This window comes from Phocoena phocoena, chromosome X, assembly GCF_963924675.1.
Source record: "Phocoena phocoena chromosome X, mPhoPho1.1, whole genome shotgun sequence".
Taxonomy (NCBI): domain Eukaryota; kingdom Metazoa; phylum Chordata; class Mammalia; order Artiodactyla; family Phocoenidae; genus Phocoena; species Phocoena phocoena.
Genome location: NC_089240.1, coordinates 39,671,320 through 39,697,655, shown reverse-complemented (window position 1 = coordinate 39,697,655; position 26,336 = coordinate 39,671,320). Strand labels below are relative to the sequence as shown.

The 26,336-nt window shown below is 42.7% G+C and overlaps 1 protein-coding gene across 1 annotated transcript in view; it reads left to right on the top strand.

Moving 5' to 3' along the window:
• The first annotated feature begins 610 nt into the window (after window positions 1-610).
• Window positions 611-26,336, top strand: part of DIPK2B (divergent protein kinase domain 2B) — a 46,500-nt gene continuing 20,774 nt past the window's right edge. Inside the window, exons 1-2 of the mRNA XM_065901295.1 lie at window positions 611-843; window positions 8,603-8,867. Of these exons, the coding sequence (XP_065757367.1) occupies window positions 611-843; window positions 8,603-8,867 (498 nt within the window). The remainder of the gene's footprint in view (window positions 844-8,602; window positions 8,868-26,336) is intronic.

Below are 26,336 nucleotides of genomic sequence, written 5' to 3'. Positions count from 1 at the left end.
CAAATCAGTATCAAATGTGTCCCTTAATGGCCGGCAAAATGACTTCTAGCTATTTCACAGCCAAATATGGCTGGTTAAGGGACAGGCCAAATTATCTACCGCAGGGGGCCGGGGAGGGGCTGGTGTGCGTGTGTTTGTGTGTGTATGTGTGTGATCCATAGGGACAGATACACCCAGAATTAAAACAGTGGAGGGCGGAGACCTTCAAGATCCTTTGACACTCCCAGGTGGAAACCAGGTCGGACATACATCCTGCATGGACCTTTCCTGCCCAGCCAGGATATCCTGTGTTTGTCAAAAAGACTGCACAGGGAGGCCCTGGCCATTGTCCTTCCCGAAATCTGCTAGTCAGCCCCTCCCCAGGCTGCAGCAGCCGCCCCAGGGCAGAGGAAGAGTAACTCTGGAAACGGTGTTATCAGCATCCTCCATGGACTTCCTCACCTCCTCCCCAGCCTCGTTAGCCCCAAGCTCCTTAGCATCCTCAAACAGAAACCTGGGAAGCTGGGATGGGGTCAGTGCCCTGAAGCCAGCCCTCTCTCTTTTGCCAAGACCTGCCGCTGCACAGCCCTAAGTGGGCAGCGAGGGCTGCAGCTGGAGTCCAGAGCCCATGATGGAGCCGCGGCTGGGGCCTGAAGCTGCAGCCCTCCACCCGGGCTGGCCAGCCCTGCTGCTGTGGGTCTCAGCCCTGAGCTACTCTGTCTCCTCGCCGGCTTCTCCCTCTCCTTCTCTGGTGTCCCGAGTCAGAACCAGCTACAATTTTGGAAGGACTTTCCTCGGTCTTGATAAATGTAATGCCTGCATCGGGACATCTATTTGCAAGAAGTTCTTTAAAGAAGAAATAAGGTCAGAATCTCAATCAGATAACTCTGAGGGGCAAAATTCTGTTCCCTTCATGTGATGATGTCCAGGAGTTTCTTGAAATCAAGTCAGGATGTAATTTATGAATTTATGGGTGGGAGCTGAAGCAAAGCCATTTAATCATAGTGGGAATGAGTTAAAGTTGGGATGGGAAGGGGGTAAGGTGTGAAGCCAAATTCCAGCTCTAAATGCTAAATCCAAAGTTTCCTTTGGAAATGGGAGCTTAAAGTTTTCTATGAATGGAGTAGCCTGGGACTATTGAGTTTACCAAGTTCATTTCTCATAGTGGGAAGGAAATAAAATTTATAGACAGCTTACTATGTGACAGACAATTTAAAGCTGTTTTTATTTTCTCCTCACAACAATCCTGGCAGTTAGTGTTTTGCACTCATGATTCAGATAGTGAACTGAGACCTAGCAAGGTTCAGTGACTTGCCCAAGGTCACCACCTCATAAGTGGCAGATCTGGAATTCAAACCGAGGCAGTTTGCTCCAAAGTTTCTGAACAAGTTTTCTGCTGTGAGATGTTGCCTTGATCAGAGGAAAACCTAAGTTTAGTAAATCTCAATGCACCTGGCTCTCACCAAAGAATAGTACCACACTCTGGAATTCAGGCCTGCCAACACACAGTCAATGTGTTGGCCTTTACTTGGCCTTTACTATGGCCAAGACCCAGCACGTGCTGTAATGGCATTGCTATAACTCTGGTCATTGCCCTCCGGGATATCAGGAAAGGGGAACGGTGTTACAAATAACAATAAGGCTTGATCTGATGCAGGCCAGAAGTGAAGTGTAAAGGACCTCGGGGAGGTCCAGGGAGAGGATATTAATTCCAAATGGGGACTGGAGAAAGGCTTCTCCAGGGGAAGGTGTTCTGAGCAAGACCTTGAAGGACGAGCTGAAATTTAGTGGGAGGAGAGGGGCTTAAGTTAGAAGGATCAGCTTGAGCGAAGGCCCAGCGGTGTGGGAAGAGGTGAGAAGTCTTAGTGGCTGGAGCATGGGGCACATGTGGAGGCATGGCAGCAGGAGGAGGTTGGAAGGGTCAGATGGGGCCAGGGGCCTTGAATGCCATACCAAGGAATTGGGACTTAACCTGTGAGCCAGTGGTCTCCAGCCTTTTCAATAGACCCTTTGTAATAGGCCTCTTCTCTTGTGCCTTCCCCCAAGGCCCTGCCTCTGGCTTGTAAGATTTGATGACTAAGCAGAAGGCATTCATTTACGATAATTTTATTTCCAATCTGTATTAACCAAAGACATATTTGAGTATTCTACTAAGTTACTAAACAGAAATAACAAATAGAAAATACCAACAAAAAGAACTTCTTTTGTGAGACGGTAGATGTTATAGGGAGTGGATGTGAACTTTTCCTATTAGACCATTTTAAAAAAAATTTTATTGGAGTAGAGTTGATTTACAATGTTGTGTTAGTTTCAGGTGTACAGCAAAGTGAATCAGTTATACATATACATATATCCACTCTTTTTTAGATTCTTTTCCCATATAAGTCATTACACAGTATTGAGTTCCCTGTGCTATACAATAGGTCCTTATTAGTTATCTATTTTATATATAGTAGTGTGTACATGTCCTATTAGACCATTTTTTAAGGCATTTTGTATGTTAAAAAGTTGAAAGACCTCCAACTGAGGAAGCTGTACTGCAGGCAATGGTGAGGATGTTAAGTAGGGTGGGGACAAGATGTGGCCTGTATTTTGGAAAGATCTTCTGGAAAGCAGTGTGCAGAACAGCCTGGTGATGCTGGCAGGGGCCGTCAGACCAGTTCTCCTAGTCCAAGAGAGAGATCATTGGGAACAAAGCAGCGCAGGAAGGATGCAAGTCAGTTCAGCTAGAGAATCATTTTGTTGATCAACTCGATGTGACAGGAAATGAGGATGTTGGAAATGAACTCAAGATTTCCCACGTAAGAAATGGGATGGAGAGGACCCAAAACACAGGGGAAGTGGCACTGATTCCTTGGAGAAAGAAGGCAGTGAGAATATGGACATATTTTAAGATAAGAGGGAGGGAAATTAAGGGATTCAACTGAGGAAGAGCTCCAGATTCATATCCTCCCCCAGATAAGTAAACAAGAGTGTATGAATATTACAGTCGGCTCTTCGAGTGGAAAGAAATGAGGTTTTTCTCATCAGTCAGGTAATGACCATATTCAGGAAGCATTTCCCCAAACAGGTTTGTGTTCCAGTTGAGTTCAGGATATTACTTCAGCTCCCTCAGAATTCATTTTCCACGTGCGCCTGCCTGAAAGGGAAGTGTGCAGATCCAAGCAGGGAAACACCAGGCGGGGCAGGTTGAGGTTTGGAATGCTTCACGTTGAGAAATCACATCCTCAGCGCAAGGAAGCAGCGAGAGGTAGTAAGTGGCTCTGGGAACGTGGACTTGTTTATAGTCTTTTTCTCTACATTGTAAATAGTATTTTCCTTATTTTAAAAGTGATATCTCTTTATTTTAGAATTTTCAGGAAATATTGATTAAAGAAAGCACAAAATAAAAATCACAGACAATTCCTCAAAATGTTTAGTTAACATTTTGGTATATGATCCTTACCACCTTTTTTCTAAGTATGGATTAAAATTTTTTCAACAAAAATGTGATCATACTATGCATACTCTTTTGGAAACTTTTATTTAACCATGTATCGGAACACCTTTCCACATTAACTATTCTTCTCCACAATTTGACTTTTAGTGGTTTCGTGGTATTCGATTGCATCAATCAACCATAATTTATTTAACTAATCAACTATTGTGGGGTAACAAGGGTTTTTTTTTTTCACTTTTCATTATTATAAACAGTGCTATGTTGAAGATCCCTGTGGCTAGACTTTTATGCACATCAGTGATTAATTCCTGTAACAAATTCCTAAAGGTGAAATTTCTGGGTCAAAAAATACAGTGACTTTTTAGGATTATGAGATATATATGTATATATATACATATATACATATATATCTCCAAATGGAGACTTCTACCTATAGAGTTTACTTTTTGCACACTCAGAAGTATTTACTATTACTATTATTTTTATTATGGATTTCTTCTCAGTTGAGCCCTTTTTGCAGGCTTCTTGCCCATTTGTATTTCTTCTTTGCTAAATTGTCTACAAGTTCACATCCTTTGCCTCTCTTTCCAATGGTGTGTTTGCTCATCGTTTTTGTTCATCTCCAAACATTTCTCCACTTTTAAAACTGGTCATAATGCTACCTTAGGAGAAAGCCCATCCAAAACTTTCAGATGTTAGACTGAAATGCTATAGCCAGGCAAGCATTAGAACTCCAGTCCTGGTCCTCAATAAGGATGGGACAATGCTTGTTGTTCAGCAACAAACAGAGGGTGAGCTCCCCGGGCAGGCTGGGTAGGCTGAAGACACATGATTGGTGGAAGGATGTCACCTTTCCTTCTTTCCCTATCTTTTCTTTGGCAAGAATGGTAATCATGAATCTGATGCTTCCCATACACAACCAATGATCTTTGACCATTAGAATGCTTTCAGTACCAGTTTTCCATGCATTACATGTTGACTTTCAAATCATGAATGAAAAAGTTAAGGGAAGCTAGAAAAATGAGTCAACCTGATTTACATATCCTTCCTACTGAATATATCCTTATATATAAACTTCTAAGTGACCACCCCAACTGGCAAGTTCTACCAGGATCTGATTGATCAGTATTTGCATATGTGCGAGTAACAGGTAAGGTGAAAGTGTGGGGTATGGGGTACCTAATGGCAGTATTTCTGATCAGAATCACTCCTAAGGATTCCTCGGCTCTTACGAGGATGGACGTCTTACCTTGCCTTCCTTACTGTACCCAAATGGCCTTACATCCTCACCCCCCATTCCCAAAGTCTTAAAGAATGTTTAAATACTTCTGAGTGGTGGATGACTCACAGCAAAATAAATAAATCATTAAGCTTTTTTTTGCCTTCCCTTCTCCCTTGCCCTTGTCTTTCTCCTTCACCTCAGAAGGTGATAGTAATTACTGCTTTAACTCACTTCCTCAAATGAATTCAGAGATCTTGAGAGCTTCAGGGCCCCAGAGCTTAAGGCAAAAATATCCATCTACACATTCAATCATCCATACATGCACCCATCCATCCATCCATTCACCCATTCATCCAAGCATCCCTCTAGGCATTCTTCCACCCAGCCTTCACTCTGTGCATCCCATTCATCCATCCCTCCATGTATTCCACTACTCACTTAACCATCTGTTCATTCAAATACCCATCCAACCATCCATCCATCCAACTAAAATCATTGGGTACTAACTTGGAGCCAAGCACTCTGCTAGGCACTTAGTTACAAAGTTGAAGGAGGCCCAGTTCTGGCCCTGAAGGAAGACAGAGACATGAACCAATGATTAAAGCAGAGTATGAGGACTATACAAAATGTCCTACACAGGATGTCATGGGAGCATGTGGGAGGAAACCTATCTCAGACTGGGGGGATGAGGGAGTGAGAATCAGAAGAGATGATACCTGTCTAGGGTTTAATGTGTCGGGTAGGGATTATCCAGGGAGGAAAGAGAAAGTGTCTCAGATAAAGGGATCAGCATATAACAAGATGAGTGGAGGCTCAGAGGCCCAAAACAATACAGCTTAGCCAAGGATGGTCAGTGGTTTGGTGAGACCAACGCAAGCTTGTGAGGGCAGCAGCAGGAGATGGGCTTAGGAAGAGCCTTGTGAAGTATGAACTGTATCCTGAGAGCTTTGGAAAGATGCTGGATGTTTTAAGTGTCCTGAGGGGTAGAGAAGAGGGAAGAGAGGCACGAAATATTTAGGGAGGCGTGGCTACAAACTTAGTGTTTGACTGGATGCAAACACAAGAAATATACATTCTCGTTCCAATGTTGTCACTCTCCCCTACACCCCCAGCCTGCTCTCCATGTTGAGGAGCTTGCAGGGATGGGACCACATGACATTTATTCTTCCTTCCAGCTCTGGGAAACTATGATCTTGCTTGTCCATCTTTTAACCCAGTGAGGAACTCAGCCAGGCTCACTACAAACATGCCCATGATGTCAGTTCAGAAGGAAGATTAGAACTCTGCCTCTATTTTGTGGTTTTCCAAATTCTAGGATATTAACATTTTAGTGAATAAACAGCAGGGCCCATTTTCTCACTGACATTCTTCAGTTTAATAAAGTAGGTAATCAAAGTTGTAAGAATATTCATTTTTTTCCCATTCAGCATCCTAAAGTTATTACCATTTGGAAAGGGGGAGAAGTGTGGCCTCTAAACCTGTTTATTTGTCCTCAATTGGTCCTCATGGGACACCTCAAGCCATGGCTGGACATGCACCGGGATCCATTACAGTCACCTGCCAAGTCAGTGCTGTCCTTTCAGTAGAGCCTCCTCAGAAGGTGGGGACAGAAAAAGAGGACAATGAGGTTATCCCACAGGGTAGGGCATCCATCTCCATGCCATCCCCACAAACTGGGAGACAGAGACCCCTGAGATCTGTCCTCCCCTGCCACTAATTTTCTATGATTATTCAGACAAGTCATCTTCAATTTTCTCATCCTCAAAATATAATGGACAAAGTGAGAGAGTGGCATGGACATATATACACTACCAAGTGTAAAATAGATAGCTAGCGGGAAGCAGCCGCATAGCACAGGGAGATCAGCTTGGTGCTTTGTGACCACCTAGAGGGGTGGGATAGGGAGGGTGGGAGGGAGGGAGACGCAAGAGGGAAGAGATATGGGAACATATGTATAGCTGATTCACTTTGTTATAAAGCAGAAACTAACACACCATTGCAAAGCAATTATACTCCAATAAAGATGTTTAAAAAAATAGATAACCAACAAAGACCTACTGTATAGCACAGAGAACTAATAACCTATAAGGAAAAAGAATCTGGAAAAGAATTATATATATATATATATATATATATATATATATATATATATATATATATATATATATATATATATAATGGAAGGGGGACAGGGACAAAATCATCTTTAAGGACCCTGCTAGCTATAACTCCTAATAATGTTACCCGTTTGTTACCAAAAGCACAAATTCATAAAATAGATGATAGAGGACTAAGTAGCAGCAAAGTGGTTTAGAGTACAAGCTCTGGAGCCCTGAAGGTTACTTCCTCCAGTTCCTGGCTGTGTGACTTGGAGCAAATCACTGAACTTCTCTGTGCCTCAGTTTCCTCATCTGCATGATAATAGCAGTGCTGACCTCATAGGTTTATTGAAAGGTTTAACTGACTTAATGCACATACAGAGTTCAGCAAAGTGACTGCTAAAGTGATTCATAAATGTGTATCGCTGTTATTGTTATCAAAGAGAGCCACCTAGTTGTAAATCCTTAGTCACAGGCCCTTGGGGAGGGGTGCTTTGAACCCCCATGAACAAGAGTAGCTACGGGAAACAGGCCTGCCTCGGAGGCCTAGGCCCTTCCTTATTCTCCCAGTGGGAGGATCATTTCCCATGGTTGTCCTAAAACTTCCAATAGAGTTGATTCCTTGCAAGTTTTCGGTGTCTGGTCTTTTTAAACAGATCTGTGGCAATGTCCTTGAATGGAATTCTTTGTGCCTACTTCCACTGCAGTTTGAATGGTCCTTCATTGCAGAAGGTACTTACTGACAGTTTCTTAGAGCACCTTCTTTGAAATGTAACTGAATCACTTTGCTGTACAACAGAAATTAACACAACATTGTAAATCAACTATACTACAATAAAATAAATTTAAAAAAATAAATTAAATGTATAACATATAAGCCTAATTTTCATTTGCAGTATAACCCTCAATTATTAATAATAATGAAGAGACACATTTTCTTAGTACTTTTTCATACATTAATCAGAAGGAGATTGAACATTCTTCCCTGATGGAACTGTCGGCACACAGATGGAGGAATGACTGGAGAAAAGGGTCAAGGTGGTGCCTAGAAAATCAGCAAATGGTAATAGGCCAGTGCCTCTCCCCTGGGGAGGATTCCATTGTGTGGAATCACACACCTCCTGGATCCCACACAGCTTTGAATTTGGTGACCCTTTAGCAGCCACTGTTCCCTGACACTTGGTTGGTACTGATAACTTATCTGTGGACTGAAAGCAAAATTGATGGGGCTTTTTGGGGTTGGATATGAAGAGGCAGTGCCCTCCCCAGTTCAGGACCAGAAGCCTCTTCAAGAACTGTGGTTTCAAGACCCAGCCGTTGTTCACAGAGTGGGCCTTTGCTAGAACCAGTGTAGCGAAGCAGAAAGATCATGGGTTTTTCTAACAGGCAGCCCTGAGTTTGCATCCCTGCTTAGCAACATATTATCTGAACTTGCAAGGCACTTAAGCTCCGCAAGCCTCAGTTTCCACATCTGTAAAGTAGGGATGGGTTATTAAGAGAATCAAATGTACTAGCATACGTAAAGCTGCTGCCTTCACATGGAGTAGAAGTTCAGAAAGCCATGGCTAGCCCTTCTGTGCCATTTGGATGAAAAAGATAAAAGTTTGGTTTCAGTATGCAGATCCCTCTCCTTTTCTGACATCACATATACACTTCCCTAAGTTTGAGGAAACACAAATAGTCCTCTCACAGGAAGAGCTTGGAGCTTCCCAGTCTAAGGAGAAGAAATGGGTCAGAGCAGATGTCCTCCCCCATCTCCCTGTCCCCGGGCTCTGCTGGCTCTGGCAGTGTGGCTGGTCCCTGCTTAGTCCCTGCTCCCTCTCTCCAGCTCCCAGGCTGATCCCCAAAGGGCTATTCTTCCAGGTTTGACAACTGGCTGGCCTCACACCTTGGACTGATTCCCGACGACTTGCCTTCTTACCCTGTAAATTACTCGGATGATTTCAAAACCTGGCGCCCCGTGGAGATCTCAAGGCTGGTCAGCAAACACCAAAACGAGATCTCGGACAGGAGAATCTGTGCCTCCGCAGCTGCCCCAAAGACCTGCAGCATTGAGCGCGTCCTGCGGAAAACAGGGAGGTTCCAGAAATGGCTGCAGGCCAAGCGCCTCACACCAGACCTGGTGCAGGTGAGAGTACTGGCCCTGGGGGTGGGGAGAGGGTGCAGAATCCATTCCCAGCTCACATCTCAGTCTGGGCAAAAGGAACTGTAATCTGTCTAAAGTGGGACAAAACAATGTCATGAAACAGCATGGCTTGTGACAAGACAGGAACTAAACAGGTTTAGTTATAGGGACCCTTCCCATTGTCATTCTACTTTCTCTCTGATATGACTCTCAGCGACTCTTTAGGAAACAGTTCCTAGCTCCCACCTCTGGTCAGAAGGACGGATGACCCTCACCAGCCTTCCCCCCCTCACCACAATGTTTGCCAACCCCTAAACAGTGACCGTTCTTAGAAGCTCCCATATGCATCCCGTTTCATGATCCAGAGACCCCACTTTGAAAATCAGATTCCTCTTTGATCTCCCACCATAAAGAAGAACCAAACCTGAGTCACTGCAAAAGCAGACTGATAACACAGCTCCCTCCTCCCATCTGAGAGCTCCTACCCACTCCCACGAGTAGGCTGCCTTCAGAACTTCAGCACATTGCCAGTGCCATCTTATCCTGCATTGGTCCCCTCCTGCACTATCGCCACTGGTATCGTGTTTTTCATCCGGACCAGCACAGTCATGTAACTCCACACACATCCAGCTGGCCCCTTGGGGCAAAAGATGCTGCCTCAAAGGATTGAGGAGCCGCTCACCTTCCGCAAAGATGAGAGAGGAGAGGCTCACCTCAGTCTCCCTGTCATGATGAGGCTGGAGGATTTAGCATCCCTCAGGGGCATGCCAAGTCTGTTTCTTGGACTCTCCAGGCCATTAGCCCCTTCATATGGGCACATAAGGCAGCCTGGGTAACTTCTGAGCACTAACAGACCTTCCCTTTGGTCTCTTTGAGATGAGCAACCCAGAACAAAGCAGAATCACTGGTCCCTGCATATCTCGACCACGTGGCAAGACCATGTGGCTTTACTCTAAAGTCGTGTGGAAATTGCCTTGAAATCAAGAGGAATCGAGCTGCTGGTGACATGGCCATCATCTGATATTGAGCTTTCCAATGTGGTCCTTTTGTACTCTGCACTTTATGAATCTCACTGGCATGGAGTGGGGAGAAAATAAGCCAGAGGAAGTCAAACTATTGCCAGGTTGGGGAGGTGGTGGCAGGACCCAACCTAAGGGTCTTGGAGTTGGTGTGGGAAACTGGAAGTGGAGGCTCAGGTGGGAAGAACCTTATGGGAGCTTCTCAACACTGGGCAGAACCAGAAGACAGAGGACAGATATCAAAGCCCACACCATGGTACACACCCTAGGTGTAATGCCCCTGTGCCTCTCTTTCTGTGCCTGAAGACAGAGCCTCCATGCACTGGCCTGGGTACCCACCATCTGCCATTCTCAGGCTGACCACAGCTAATACTGAGGCATGGGAAGGACCAATATGAGACCTCCTCTGCTTTGCCTCAAATACGTGCTCAGGAGCAAATAGAAGGCTCCAGGAAGAGCAAAACAAGATATGCAAGGGTTTGTTTCAGAACCCCTTGAAAATCCCATCACTTCTTCCTGCCCCCATTGCTGTCTGGTCCCACGCTGACAGGCACAGTTCCCCCAAGGCACCGGCCCTGGACTACCTCCACCTGGGACCTAGCAAAGGTACCAAAGGACAGAACATCCTGGTGCACAAGATACACTTGAGATTCCACAGAAAGTGGCTAAACTGGCCTTGGGCTTTGAACTAAGGAAGACTCCCTCTTTCCTTCATTTTCTAGACACTTCCATAATACAGTGGGGATTATCCCAGGAGGCCTAGGAAGTCCAAAGCAACCTGCCCAGTACATTTAATGCCACCTACCTTGATGAGTATAGACATTGTGGTAGGGGCAAATGATCCCTGGGGTCTGGAAACTGTGGTTGAGTCCTGCCTCTGCCACTAACAGCTGTGGCAGAACATGAAGGAGCTCAGAGACCCAGGAAGAGCAGAGAGCTTCTGGTTCCTGTTCATCCATGTGACAAAGATGAATCAGACACAAGCTCTGCCCCCCAGGATCATGTGGCCCAATGGTGAGGACAGACAAGAACACAAACCACCACAAAGTGCTGTAGTGGATGTTATGATAACAGCCTATATGGGGACAAAGGACAGACTATTGACTTGGATCCTTCACTCACTGACCAGTTGACATTGCATTTAAGTCTAGGACTTCCCCACTCTGCCCTGACATTCCTCCTCCAAAACTGTGCTGGGGGGAGGTGTCTGGATCATCTCAAAGGCCCTCCCAGTTCTGACATTCTTTGATTTCACATGTTTACTTCACTTAGTTAAGAAATCCTAATTGCATGCCTACTGTCACCAGACACTGTGCTGGGTGCCTTGATTCCCTGTTTCTCAAAAGGCAGCAAATAGTGCCTGCTTTACCGGATTCATTCATCCTACTGAGCTTATAGATAGGAAGATGTTTTAGAAAAAGTCCATCACCATAGAAATGTACGGCAGTGTTGTTGTAATAAGTGGGTCCCTTTCTTCAATTTCTTGTGCTAAAACTTGCTCTACCAATTTTGTCATCGTGCATTAACATATAGCTAAACAAGCTTTCCTTCTTTCCTTTTCTTTTTTTAATATCTTTATTAGAGTATAATTGCTTTACAATGTTGTGTTAGTTTCTGCTGTATAACAAAGTGAATCTGCTATATGTATACATATATCCCCATATCCCTTCCCACTTGCGTCTCCCTCCCACCCTTCCTATCCCACCCTTCTAGGTGGTCACAAAGCACTGAGCTGATCTCCCTGTGCTATGCGGCTGCTTCCCACTAGCTATCTATTTACCGTTTGGTAGCGTATATATGTCCACGCCACTCTCTCACTTGGTCCCGGCTTACCCGTCCCCCTCCCCTTATCCTCAAGTCCATTCTCTATGTCTACCTCTTTAATCCTGTCCTGCCCCTAGATTCTTCAAAACCTTTTTTTTTTTTAGATTCCATATATATGTGTTAGCATATGGTATTTGTTTTTCTCTTTCTGACTTACTTCACTCTGTATGACAGTCTCTAGGTTCATCCACCTCACTACAAATAACTCAATTTCGTTTGTTTTTATGGCTGAGTAATATTCCATTGTATATATGTGTCACATCTTCTTTATCCATTCATTTGTCAATTGACACTTAGGTTGCTTCCATGTCCTGACTATTGTAAATAGAGCTGCAATGAACATTGTGGTACATGACTCTTTGAATTATGGTTTTCTCAGGGTATATGCCCAGTAGTGAGATTGCTGGGTCATATGGTAGTTCTATTTTTAGATTTTTAAGGAACTTCCATACTGTTCTCCATAGTGGCTCTACCAATTTATATTCCCACCAACAGTGCAAGAGGGTTCCCCTTTCTCCACACCCTCTCCAACATTTACTGTTTGTAGATTTTTTGATGATGACCATTCTGACCGGTGTGAGGTGATACCACATTGTGGTTTTGATTTGCATTTCTCTAATGATTAGTGATGTTGAGCATCCCTTCATGTGTTTGTTGGCAATCTGTATATTTTCTTTGGAGAAATGTTTGTTTAGGTCTTCTGCCCATTTCTCAATTGGGTTGTTTGTTTTTTTGATATTGAGCTGCATGACCTACTTGTATATTTGGAGGTTAATCCTTTGTCAGTTGCTTCATTTGCAAATATTTTCTCCCATTCTGAGGGCTGTCTTTTCATCCTGTTTATGGTTTCCCTTGCTGTGCAAAAGCTTTTAAGTTTCATTAGGTCCCATTTGTTTATTTTTGTTTCCATTTCTCTAGGAGGTGGGTCAAAAAGGGTCTTGCTGTGATGTATGTCATAGAGTGTTCTGCCTATGTTTCTTCTAAGAGTTGTATAGTGTCTGGCCTTACATTTAGGTCTTTAATCCATTTGAGTTTATTTTGGTATACGGTGTTAGGGAGTGTTCTAATTTCATTCTTTTACATGTACCTGTACAGTTTTCCCTGCACCACTTATTGAAAAGGCTGTCTTTTCTCCATTGTATATTCTTGCCTCCTTTATCCACGATAACGTGACCATATGTGCGTGGGCTTATCTCTGGGTTTTCTATCCTGTTCTGTTGATCTATATTTCTACTTTTGTGCCAGTATCATACTGTCTTGATTACTGTAGCTTTGTAGTATAGGCTGAAGACAGGGAGCCTGATTCCCCAGCTCTGTTTTTCTTTCTCAAGATTGCTTTGGCTATTCAGGGTCTTTTGTGTTTCCATACAAATTGTGAAATTATTTTGTTCTAGTTCTGTAAAAAATGCCAGTGGTAGTTTGATAGGGACTGCATTGAATCTGTAGATCGCTTTGGGTAGTAGAGTCATTTTCACAATGTTGATTCTTCCAATCCAGGAACATGGTATATCTCTCCATATCTTTGTATCACCTTTAATTTCTTTCCTAAGTGCCTTATAGTTTTCTGCATTCAGGTCTTTTGTCTCCTTAGGTAGGTTTATTCCTAGGTATTTTATTCTTTTTGTTGCAATGGTAAATGGGAGTGTTTCCCTAATTTCTCTTTTAGATTTTTCATCATTAGTGTAAAGGAATGCAAGAGATTTCTGTGCATTAATTTTGTATCCTGCTATTTTACCAAATTCACTGATTAACTCTAGTAGTTTTCTGGTAGCATCTTTAGGATTCTCTCTTTATAGTATCACATCATGTGCAAACAGTGACAGTTTTACTTCTTCTTTGCTGATTTAGATTCCTTTTATTTCTTTTTCTTCTCTAACTGCTGTGGCTAAAACTTCCAAAACTATGTTGAATAATAGTGGTGAGAGTGGGCAACCTTGTCTTGTACCTGATTTAAGTGGAAATGGTTTGTTTTTTCACCATTGAGAATGAGGTTGGCTGCGGGTTTCTCATATATGGCCTTTATTATGTTGAGGTAAGTTCCCTCTATGCTTACTTTCTGGAGGGTTTTTATCATACATGGGTGTTGAATTTTGTCAAAAGCTTTTTCTGCATCTATTGAGATTATCATATGGTTTTTCTCCTTCAATTTGTTAATATGGTGTATCACATTGATTGATTTGCATATATTGAAGAATCCTTGCATTACTGGGATAAACCCCACTTGGTCATGGTGTATGATCCTTTTAATGTGTTGTTGGATTCTGTTTGCTAGTATTTTGTTGAGGACTTTTGCACCTATGTTCATCAGTGATATTGACCTGTAGTTTTCTTTTTTTTGTGACATCTTTGTCTGGTTTTGGTATGAGGGTGATGTTGGCCTCATAGAATGAGTTCGGGAGTGTTCCTCCCTCTGCTATATTCTGGAAGAGTTTGAGAAGGATAGGTGTTAGCTCATCTCTAAATGTTTGGTAGAAGTCACCTGTGGAGCCATCTGGTCCTGGGCTTTTGTTTGTTGGAAGACTTTTGATCACAGTTTCAATTTCAGTGCTTGGGATTGCTCTGTTTATATTTTCTATTTCTTCCTGGTTCAGTCTCCGAAGGTTGTGCTTTTCTAAGAATTTGTCCATTTCTTCCAGGCTGTCCATTTTATTGGCATATAGTTGCTTGTAGTAGTCTCTCATGATCCTTTGTATATCTGCAGTGTTGTTGTTACTTCTCCTTTTTCATTTCTAATTCTATTGATTTGAGTGTTCTCCCTTTTTTTCTTGATGAGTCTGGCTAATGGTTTATCAATTTTGTTTATCTTCTCAAAGAACCAGCTTTTAGTTTTATTGATCTTTGCTATTGTTTCCTTCATTCCTTTTTCATTTATTTCTGATCTGATCTTTATGATTTCTTTCCTTCTGCTAACCTTGGAGGTTTTTGTTCTTCTTTCTCTAATTGCTTTAGGTGTAAAATTAGGTTGTTTATTTGAGATGTTTCTTCTTTCTTGAGGTAGGACTGTACTGCTATAAACTTCTCTCTTAGAACTGCTCTTGTAGCTTCCCATAGGTTTTGGGTTGTCGTGTTTTCTTTTTCATTTGTTTCTAGGTATTTTTTGATTTCCTCTTTGATTTCTTCAGTGATCTCTTGGTTATTAAGTAGTGTATGTTTAGCCTCCATGTGTTTGTATTTCTTACAGATTTTTTTCCTGTAATTGATATCTAGTCTCATAGCGTTCTGTTCAGGAAAGATACTTGATATGATTTCAATTTCCTTAAATTTCCCAAGGCTTGATTTGTGACCCAAGATATGATCTATCCTGAAGAATGTTCCATGAGCACTTGAGAAAAAAGAGTATTCTGTTGTTTTTGGATGGAATGTCCTATAAATATCAATTAAGTCCATCTTGTTTAATGTATCATTTACAGCTTGTGTTTCCTTATTTATTTTCATTTTGGATGATCTGTCCATTGGTGAAAGTAGGATGTTAAAGTCTCCTATTATGACTGTGTTACTGTCGATTTCTCCTTTTATAGCTGTTACTGATTGCCTTATGTGTTGAGGTGCTCCTATGTTGGGTGCATAAATATTTACAATTGTTATATCTTCTTCTTGGATTGATCCCTTGATATTATGTAGTGTCTGTCTTTGTCTCTTGTAATAGTGTCTATTTTAACGTCTATTCTGTGTGATATGAGAATTGTTACTCCAGCTTTCTTTGATTTCCATTTTGCATGGAGTATCTTTTTCCATCCCCTCCCTTTCAGTCTCTATGTGTCCCTAGGTCTCAAGTGGGTCTCTTGTAGACAGCATACATACAGGTCTTGTTTTTGTATCCGTTCACCCAGTCTATGTCTTTTGGTGGAAGCATTTAATCCATTTACATTTAAGCTAATTATCGATATGTATGTTCCTATTACCATTTTCCTAATTGTTTGGGGTTTGTTTTTCTATGTCTTTTCTTTCTCTTGTGTTTCCTGACTTGAGAAGTTCCTTTAGCATTTGGTTTGGTGGTGCTAAAGCTGGTTTGATGGTGCTGAGCTCTCTCAGCTTTTGCTTGTCTGTAAAGGTTTTAATTTCTTCGTCGAATCTAAATGAGATCCTTGCTGTAGAGTAATCTTGGTTGTAGGTTTTTCCCTTTCATCACTTTAAATATGTCCTGCCAGTCCCTTCTGGCTTGCAGAGTTTCTGCTGAAAGATCAGTTGTTAACCTTATGGAGATTCCCTTGTATGTTATTTGTTGTTTTTCCCTTGCTGCTTTTAATATTTTTTCTTTGTATTTAATTTTTGATAGTTTGATTAATATGTGTCTTGGCATGTTTCTCCTTGGATATATCCTGTATGGGACTCTCTAGGCTTCCTGGACTTGATTGACTATTTCCTTTCTCGTGTTAGGGAAATTTTCAACTATAATCTCTTCAAATATTTTCTCAGACCATTTCTTTCTCTCTTCTTCTGGGACCCCTATAATTCGAATGTTGGTGCATTTAATATTGTCCCAGAGGTCTCTGAGACTGTCCTCAATTCTTTTCATTCTTTTTTCTTTATTTTGCTCTGTGGTAGTTATTTCCACTATTTTATCTTCCAGGTCACTTATCCGTTCTTCTGCCTCAGTTATTCTGCTATTGATCCCTTCTAGTGAATTTTAAATTTCATTTATTGTGTTGTTCATCATTCTTTGTTTGCTCTTTAGTTCTTCTAGGTCCTTGTTAAATGTTTCCTGTATTTTCTCCATTCTGTTTCCAAGATTTTGGATCATCTTTACTATCATTACTCTGAATTCTTTTTCAGGTAGACTGCCTATTTCCTCTTCATTTGTTTGGTCTGGTGGGTTTTTTACCTTGCTCCTTCATCTGCTGTGTATATCTCTGTGTTCTCATTTTGCTTAACTTACTGTGTTTGGGGTCTGCTTTTCGCAGGCTGCAGTTTTGTAGTTCCCATTGTTTTTGGTGTCTGCCCCCAGTGGATGAGGTTGGTTCAGTGGCTTGTGTAGGCTTCCTGGTGGAGGGGGCTGGTGCCTGTGTTCTGGTGGGTGGCACTGGAACTTGTCTTTCTGGTGGGCAGGGCCATGTCCAGTGGTGTGTTTTGGGGTGTCTGTGAACTTAGTATTATTTTAGGCAGCCTCTCTGCCAACGGGTGGTGTTGTGTTCCTGTCTTGCCAGTTGTTTGGCATGGGGCATCCAGCACTGGAGCTTACTGGCTATTGGGTGGAGCTGGATCTTAGCGTTGAGATGGAGATCTCTGGGAGAGCTCTTGGTGATTGATATTACATGGGGCCGGGAGGCCTCTGGTGGTCCAATGTCCTGAACTCAGTTCTCTCACCTCAGAGGCTCATGCCTGACACGAGGCCGGAGTACCAAGACCTTGTCAGCCACATGGCTCAGAAGAAAAGCGAGAAAAAAAGAAAGAAAAAATATAATAATAATAAATAAATAAATTGTTTATTAAAAAATTATTTAAATATATAATAATAAAGAAGAGAGCAACCAAACCAATAAACAAATCCACCAATGATAACAAGTGCTAAACGCTAAACTAAGATAAATATAAAAATCAGAAACAAATCAGTCATAGACAGCAAACCCCAAATCTACAGTTGCTCCCAAAGTCCACAGCCTCAATTTTGGGATGATTCGTTGTCTATTCAGGTATTCCACAGATGCAGGGTACATCAGGATAGTGGGAATTTAATCTGCTGCTCCTGAGGCTGCATGGAGAAGTTTCCCTTTCTCTTCTTTGTTTGCCCAGCTCCTGGGGTTCATCTTTGGTTTTGGCCCCACCTCTGCGTGTAGGTCGCCCTCAAGCATCTGTTCCCGCCCAGACAGGACGGGGTTAAAGCAGCAGCTGATTAGGGGGCTCTTGCTCATTCAGGCGGCGAGGGAGGGAGGGGTATTGTAGTTATAATTGGAATGCAGGGTGAGCCTGCTGTGGCAGAGGCCAGCATGACGTTGTACCAGCCTGAGGCACACCATGTTCTCTCCCGGGGAATTTGTCCCTGGATCATGGGACCCTGGCAATGGCAGGCTGCACAGGCTCCTAGGGATGGTGGGGGGTGTGACCTGTGCTCGCACTCAGGATTCTTGGTGGCTGCAGCAGCAGCGTCAGCGTTTCATGCCCGTCTCTGGTGTCCAAGCTGATAGCCGCGACTCACGCCCATTACTGGAGCTCATTGAGGCGGTGCTCTGAATCCCCTCTCCTTGCGCACCCCGAAACAATGTTCTCTTGCCTCTTCAGCAGCTCCAGACTTTTCCCCGGACTCCCTCCCGGCTAGCCGTGGTGCACTGGCCCCTTCAGGCTGTGTTCACGCAGCCAACCCCAGTCCTCTCCCTGCGATCCGACCTCCGAAGCCCAAGCCTCAACTCCCAGCCCCGCCCACCCCGGCGGGTGAGCAGACAAGCCTCTCAGGCTGGTGAGTGCCGGTCGGCACCGATCCTCTATGCGGGAATCTCTCCGCTTTGCCCTCCGCACCCCGGTTGCTGTGCTCTCCCCCGAGGCCCCGAAGCTCCCCCCCTTCACCACCCGCAGTCTCTGCCCGCGAAGGGGCTTCCTAGTGTGTGGAAACCTTTCCTCCTTCACAGCTCCCTCCCACTGGTGCAGGTCCCATCCCTATTCTTTTGTCTCTGTTTATTCTTTTTTCTTTTGCCCTACCCAGGTACGTGGGGGGTTTCTTGCCTTTTGGGAGGTCTGAGGTCTTCTGCCAGCGTTCAGTAGGTGTTCTACAGGAGTTGTTCCACGTGTAGATGTATTTCTGGTGTATCTGTGGGGAGGAAGGTGATCTCCACATCTTACTCCTCCGCCGTCTTGAAGTTACTCCTTTTCCTTTTTTCTACTAAAAAGGCATCCACTAACAGCACCTTGTTTAGACACAGCCAAAATCATAACCATTTTCTTTCTTTTCGTTTTTTTGAGGGGGGGATCTCCTAGCCCATCTTTTCATCCCCACCAGAGAGTTTTCCTTTCCTTATAAAAACCAGAAAAATATCAGTAGCCATTTTATAAACTCTGGACAAACCCATGCCTCTTTCATCACCAAGCTCAAGATCATTGCCATCCAATTATGGCACTGTCTCTTCACCCTCCTGTCCTTTCCAGAGACCCTTTGCCCTTAGGATCCCACAGCAAGCACAAGGTGCTCTGTATCCTTTCCTTCCCAGACCTTATCCAGGCAGTACCCAAATTCCTGCTCTTTTCTTCTTAGCAAAACTCACCTATCAAGTGCTTTCAAATAGACCCAGCATCACCAAAGGTGGGGAGAAAAGAAAGTCACCCATCCAACCAAGAGAGATGAAAACAAGTGCTCAAACAAAAACTTGTATATATTGACTGTCGGTCCTGCTTATGAATAAAGAAAGTCAACTTGGATGAGAAGCCCCAGTGATTACCATCAGAAGCTGAGCCAGCCAGTTCATGGCTTCCCCTCCTGCACGGCCAAGTGCAGCTTTGTATTAAGGACACTCTCTTGAGCCACAGGCAATACACTGTAGCAAAGGGCTGCCAAGGAAGTGGGACAGGACCAGGAATCAGCAAGAGGGTGAAACAATGCATTGTGTGTGCATGTGTGTGTGTGTGTGTGTGTGTGTAACACTTAGGCTAATAAAACCATGACTTTTCTCCTCTAAAAGCTGTGTCTTTCTGATGGGAATATCTCACAGCCTAAATTACTAGCCCACAAATAGAACCACAGCCAAGAACAGCACCCAGGGTTTGTCATGATGTGCTTGTTCGCAAAACCACAAAGAAGGCTTCCTCTGCTATTACTCCAGGCACAAAGAGGCAACCCCCCTCAGAAGCACGTGGCTAATCAGAGGAAAACACATCTCCTCCATCGTGTCCCCCTCCCATTCCCTCAACTGCCAGCTGCTATTGACATTGTTCTATACACAGATCCCGTTTCTTCCTTAATTGGGAACTGGCTTGATGACCATGGAGATTTTCCTCCCACTAGATGGTAGTATAGAGTGTTCAGGGAGCTTTGTTTAAACCAGGATGCCTGGCAATTTTACTTCCTTGGTCTCATTCACATAAATACAATAAGGGAAATAAGCAAAGTAACCAAAATTCACGCTAACCATTTAATCAGAATATAGTTTTAGAGGTAACTGCTAAACGAATAATAAAATTCCCCTTTGGTTTGAATTTAATTCAAAAATATTTAAGGGGTATTTGCAGGACATATGCTATGCCCTAGGAGGATATAAGGCTGTCAAGACAAGGTCCCTGCACTCTGAGAGATGACACCCCAATGGGGGAGACAGACCAGATTTGATTAGTTCTGGTACAAGACAGGTTATGATAAAGTGTTTGAATGAAGATGGAAATTTTATATTGCAGTCACAGCTAGTTTTCAGACTATAAATATTTTAATCCTTCACAAACTACCAGGTCAAAGACCCTTCCAAAAAGTTGCATTCATTTTTTTACAAAAATGACATGGCTATATTGATGCCTAAAGGAGAACAGCTGATGGGTAGATGTACCATTTTCATACTTATCTAACTGACATGGAAATCAAAGCTGAAATGGAAGAGGAAATTTAAGCAACTAAAAGCGCCGTCACACAGAGCAATATTCGCAGGACATCAGTGCACACTCTCTGGCTGAACGGTCTTCGGAAAGCAGGGCCCCTTTGTGACTATGAGATGACGAGACTTGGCTCTCCGTGACCGTGGGGATGTAGTAGTGCTTCTTTTTTGTTGCCCATGCGAGTTTCTGGAGGCAACCCACCAACCCAGAGTCCACTTTCTCCGTTCCATCATATAATTGTTGAGAGTTGAAACAAATAAGACTTTGAATCACGGGATATGTTTAGAGTTAAAACCACCGAGACTTCGTCACCTCAGCATTTGTGGCAAAGGGATCCTTTGGAAGAGGACAGTGGCTAAATTATGAATCTACAGGTCTCCATTGTATCCTAGGCTCATAGAAAAATGACTCATAGATCACCCAGCCTGTCCTCGAAAATGACTCCTAAATTATTCTTGATGGATCTCACGAGTGAAAAGGAGACAATGAAAGGTTTCCCCAGCCTTGACACAGACAAGTTGGAAAAGAAAAAGGAGGCAAGAGAAGACTCAGGGAAGGTGTACATGAGATGAGTTGCCAGTGGTTCCTTCCCAATGAGTCTCAAATGCAGAACAGAGGCAGCTCCCAGCCAAAGCATTACTGAAGCCTGGGCAGTCACCAAGATGGACCATCTAGAGCAGACTTAGCCTTCACAGGGCTCTCCACTTTCCCTGAATTTAGATGTTAGCCAACCAAGCGCCTTCTTAAATAAATCAAGCCACCCTTTGTTCTTTGATTTCTTTCCTTGCTATCTCGCTATCCCTATCGTGATGTACTCTGGGAAAAATACTTTTGCTATAGCGTGACTTGGCTCAGAGTCCTGGGGTTTGGCTATGCCTCTACGTGTGTCCACATAATATGCAGTAAGCAGAGGTTAAGCTATATGGTATATATATCTATAAAGATATTCACTTGAAAAAATTAGTGATAGAAATAATTGATATATTGGTCACATTCTAAAAACTATTTATTAGGCCACAAAAACATTCAATACATTTTATTTATTTATTTATTTTTGGCTGCGTTGCGTCTTCGTTTCTGTGCGAGGGCTTTCTCTAGTTGCGGGGAGCGGGGGCCACTCTTCATCGTGGTGCACGGGCCTCTCACTATCGCGGTCTCTCTTGTTGCGGAGCACAAGCTCCAGACGCGCAGGCTCAGTAGTTGTGGCTCACGGGCCTAGTTGCTCCGCGGCATGTGGGATCCTCCCAGACCAGGGCTCGAACCCGTGTCCCCTACATTGGCAGGCTGATTCTCAACCACTGAGCCACCAGGGAAGCCCCTCAATACATTTTAAAAAGTAGAGATACCGAAGGCTTTTTTCTCTGATTAAAAGGCAATAAAATCAGACATAAACAATAATGAAACGGGGAAGCCCCAAAACCTACCAAACCTGGCATTTAAAAACATTATCTTTTGAACCACAGAGCAAAGAACTGAAATAGTAATCATATCAAGAAAATAACAATGATTAAAAACTCTACATATCCCTAACCTATTATTTGCTTTGCCAAATCACTGCTCAGAGGATAACTGGAAGCCAATCCAGTGTTGTGTCAGGCAGCTATCAATACAAATTTGGTCATTAATGGGGAGGAATAAGACAAAAAGACATAAAACTGGGGATCTGCATGTCAATTTGGTCCTAACATGAGACAGCAGACCACAGAGCAATAGGTCAATTTGTTAAAGATCAAAATAGATTACTACCCACTGAACCACACATATGTCATAGATTCTTGGAGTTCACAGAACCTCGAAAGCCCACCAGTTCAAATTCTCACACTATTTCCATTCTTTGTCCTAACATACAGTGACAGGAAACTCACTACCTTCAGAAACAACCTGTTCCTTCTTTGAACCAAACGGATCATTAGGAAGTGCATCTCAAATCTGTCTTCTTGTAGCTTTCACTAATTTCAACTATTAAGTTATTTCTACTCCTTGGTGTTAAATGTAACATTTCCCCCTCCCATACATTCACCTCCTAAATCCTGGTTTCGCAATCTACACAATCCCAATTCTCTTTGCTATCTTGGTCATTCCCCTCCTACTGGTACATGTGAAAAGTTGTGTCAGCCAAAACCCCTTCTGCAGCTAGATTTTCGTTTTCAAGAACAGAACCTTTTATTTATCCCGTTAAGTATGATCTTCTCAGATTAAACCCATTACTCCAGCCTGTCACCTTGATTGTGTTACTTATAGTCACTACCAAGCCAACTACATATCACGTTCAATTTTGATGAACACGACTTTTATCTAGGTCCTAGTCATTAATAAAAATATTAACTAGAACAGGGCCAAAGAGAAAGCCTTCTTACTCTATGTGGATGAATCCATTCACTGTTAGGTAAACTCAGTTAACCAATTACTAATCATCTTAATTTTCTACACCATCAAAATCTTAATTCACAGTCTCCTTTAAGAGTTATCATGAGGGACTTCCCTGATAACCACTTCCCAGTGGTTAAGAATCTGCCTGCCAATGAAGGGGACACGGGTTCGATCCCTGGGCCAGGAAGATCCCACATGCTGCGGAGCAACTAAGGCCATGTGCCACAACTACTGAGCCTGCGGTCTAGAGCCCACGAACCACAACTACAGAGCCCACGAGCCACAACTACTGAAACCCGTGAGCTTAGAACCCATGCTCCGCTACAAGAGAAGCCACCGCAATGAGAAGCCCACGCGCACCGCAACGAAGAGTAGCCCCCACTCACAGAAACTAGAGGAAAGCCTGCACACAGCAATGAAGACCCAATCCAGACAAAAAAAAAAAGAATTATCCTAAGACTTACCATTGAATTCCTCACTAGAGTCTATATATTCTAAGTCTATTGCATTTCTATGGTTAAAAATCAAATAACCATGTCAAAGAAAAAATAGTCTAGAATGATTCAGTTAAATGAATCCTCAGTAACTACTTAAGATCATCACTTCCTCTTCTAGAGGTGCACAAATCATCCTATTAATACCCTGTCTTAGAATATTTCCTATGATCCAGTAATTTGTAAAATCTACCCTTTTGCTCCTTTGAATATCAGAAATGGATTTTCATGCCTTTTCTGTTCTCTGCATTCACTGCCCAAGATTCAGTGATATTGTTTGCAAGGTCTCTGTGAATCTTCCAGGTGGGACAACTCATTCCAAAGAATGGAAGCTTCCTTTACGCATTTTGGCTTCCCATACTTGTTCACCACCGTTTTGCTCCACCCTTTTCGGATCAAACTCCCAATACCTGTCAAAGAAGACAAGCAAACATTAAGAATGAAAATTCGGGGCTTCCCTGGTGGCGCAGTGGTTGAGAATCTGCCTGCCAATGCAGGGGACACAGGTTCGAGCCCTGGTCTGGGAGGATCCCACATGTCGCGTAGCAACTGGTCCCGTGAGCCACAACTACTGAGCCTACGTGTCTGGAGCCTGTGCTCCGCAACAAGAGAGGCTGCGACAGTGAGAGGCCCACACACCGCAATGAAGAGTGGTCCCTGCTTGCCGCAACTAGAGAAAGCCCTCACGCAGAAACGAAGACCCAACACAGCCATAAATAAATAAATTTTAAAATTCACGACCTATGTCAATATTTAAAAAGAAAAAAAGAATGAAAATTGGGCCTTTATTTTGTTACCCACCAAGATTCTCCCCATGGCCCTACTCAAAACGTCTTTAGTTTCTTTTCACTCTATTCTTTGTAAAATAGAGTTCTTTTCGAAGTTTATCAAAGTGTAAGTTACATATTTAAATGCACAAATCTAACATGCAGAGCTAGATAAATTTTTATACATGTATTCATTCATGTAACCACCATCCACATCAATATACTGAACATTTCCAGCCCCTCAGAAGGCTCTTTCATGTGCCCTCCCTAAAAAGACTGCCTCTAGGGTGACCAACCGTCTGAATTTCTTGAGACTATCCCTGTTTTAGCACTGAAAGTCCCACATCCTGGGAAACCCCTCAGTCCCAGGCAAACTGGAACAGTTGATCTCCTCACCCCCTCCCAATGGTAACCACTATTTCGACCTAAATCACCATAAATTACTTTTATTTGGTTTTGAGCTGCATTTAAATGGAATCACACAGTATGTCCTCAACATGTTATGCTACTTAACCATGTTGTTGCATGACCAGTAGTTTGTTTTATCATTGCAGTAGAATATTCCACTGATGTGTGTGATGATGTCACAATTTATTCATCCTACCATTGATGAACCGACATTCTTATTTATGTCAGTTGGTGAACGTAAGCATACAGAAGTGAAGTTTCTGGGTTATAACTGTACCTATGGACAGATTTAGTCAATACTGCCAAACAGTTTTCCAAAGTAGTTGTACTGATTTCCTCCTATAAGCAATGGAAGAGAGAGTTCTGTTGTTCCACATTTTTATCAACACTTGATACTGTTAGTCTTTCATTTTAGTCATCTTGGTGGGTGTCTAGCAATATCTCATTGTGTGGTTTGAATTTGTATTTTTCTCATAACTTACAATATAAGGGCCCTTTTCATATATTTATTGGCTGTTTTGATTCCATCTTTTGTAAAGTCCTGGCATAACCTGTTTGTCCATTTTTTATTGGGTTGTCTGTCTCACTGATTTGTAAAAGTTACACTTATATTCTGGATATGAGTTCTTTGTTGGATATATGTGTTACAAATATCTTCTCCCAGCCCATGGCTTGCCCTTTCACTGTCTTAATGGAATCTCTTGATAAACTGACATTCTTAATTTCAATGAAGTCCAGTTTATCAATTATTTTCCTTTAAATATCTCGATTATCCCATGGTCACAAAGGTATCCCCCTGTTTACTTCTAGAAGCTTTCATGTATTCTCTCTCATCCACACTCACTAATCTTATGTTCTGCTGTGCCCAGTTTGATGTTAAATCCAGTAGTAACTTCTTAATTTCAGATGTTGCATTTTGTATTCCTAAATGTCAACTTAATTTTTTTTTGTGGATTCCAATTCTCTGTTGAAATTCTCTCCCTTTCATTAATTTTGCCTGTCTTTTCTTCTATTCTCTTGAAATCTTATTCACAGTTACTTTGAATTCTATACCTGCTAATTCTAAAATCCAGATTATCTCTGATTCTACTTCTGCTTTTGTTGGTTGTTTTCTTTTTTCTTGATTATCAATTTGTTTTTCTTGCTTCTGCACATTTTCTGGTAATTTTTAACTGTATGCTGGATTTTAAGGATAACACATGGTAGAGGTTCGAAATTACATTATCTTCTCCTAAAGATGGTTGAGCTTTGCTCTAGCAGCCAACAAAATTGCTCACCTAGGGCTCTAGAGTCCCACCCTGTTCTTATGCAGCTTAGGAGTTGGCCAAAGATCTGAGGGAAACTTTCACATATATTTTGGGCGCTCCTTCTCTGTGGCTTTTCCTTTATAGGACCCTGCCCCCCAAATCCCAGCTACTCAGGCAGCCCCAAATCCTAATTGCTGTTTCCTCTACCCAGCAAGACCCTGCACTGCAGCTTGGAAAATGTCCTTGGGGGAAAAGACAGTGTGAATATGGGGCTCAGCTCATGTGCGGGATTGTTGCCCTATGTGGGTGGTGGTCCAACGCCCACAAACAGTTGTTTTATATGTTTTGTTTGGGTTTATAGCTATTTGCATCAGAAGGGTAAGACTGATACCAGTTACTCTGTTATGGCCAGCACTAGAAATCTCAGAATGATCTACTGCCCAGGAGAGAAAAAAACTGGTGCTATTGCATTCATATATGCAAATCCTAAATATAGCTATGAAAGCCATCTTTCTTGCTTTTGAAACTCTCACCTTATTCTAAAAGGCTTTGGCATTTTGGATACTATTTCAACGCTGAAGAAAGTGTGGGGAGTACCTGTGGCTTTCAGCCCAGCACATATGAAAGGAATCAAGCCTGCAATGAGAGCCAGAGGAGAATCTGACTTAATAACACACTTACAGCAGACCAGAAAAACACTTTCTATAGAGTACATGGCATTGTTTTCTTTCTTTCCTTCCTTTCTTTCTTTTTCTTTCTTTCCTTCTCTCCTTCCTTCCCCTCCTCCCTCCCTTCCTCCTTCCTTCCTTCCTTCCTTCTTTCTTTTTCTTTCTTTCTT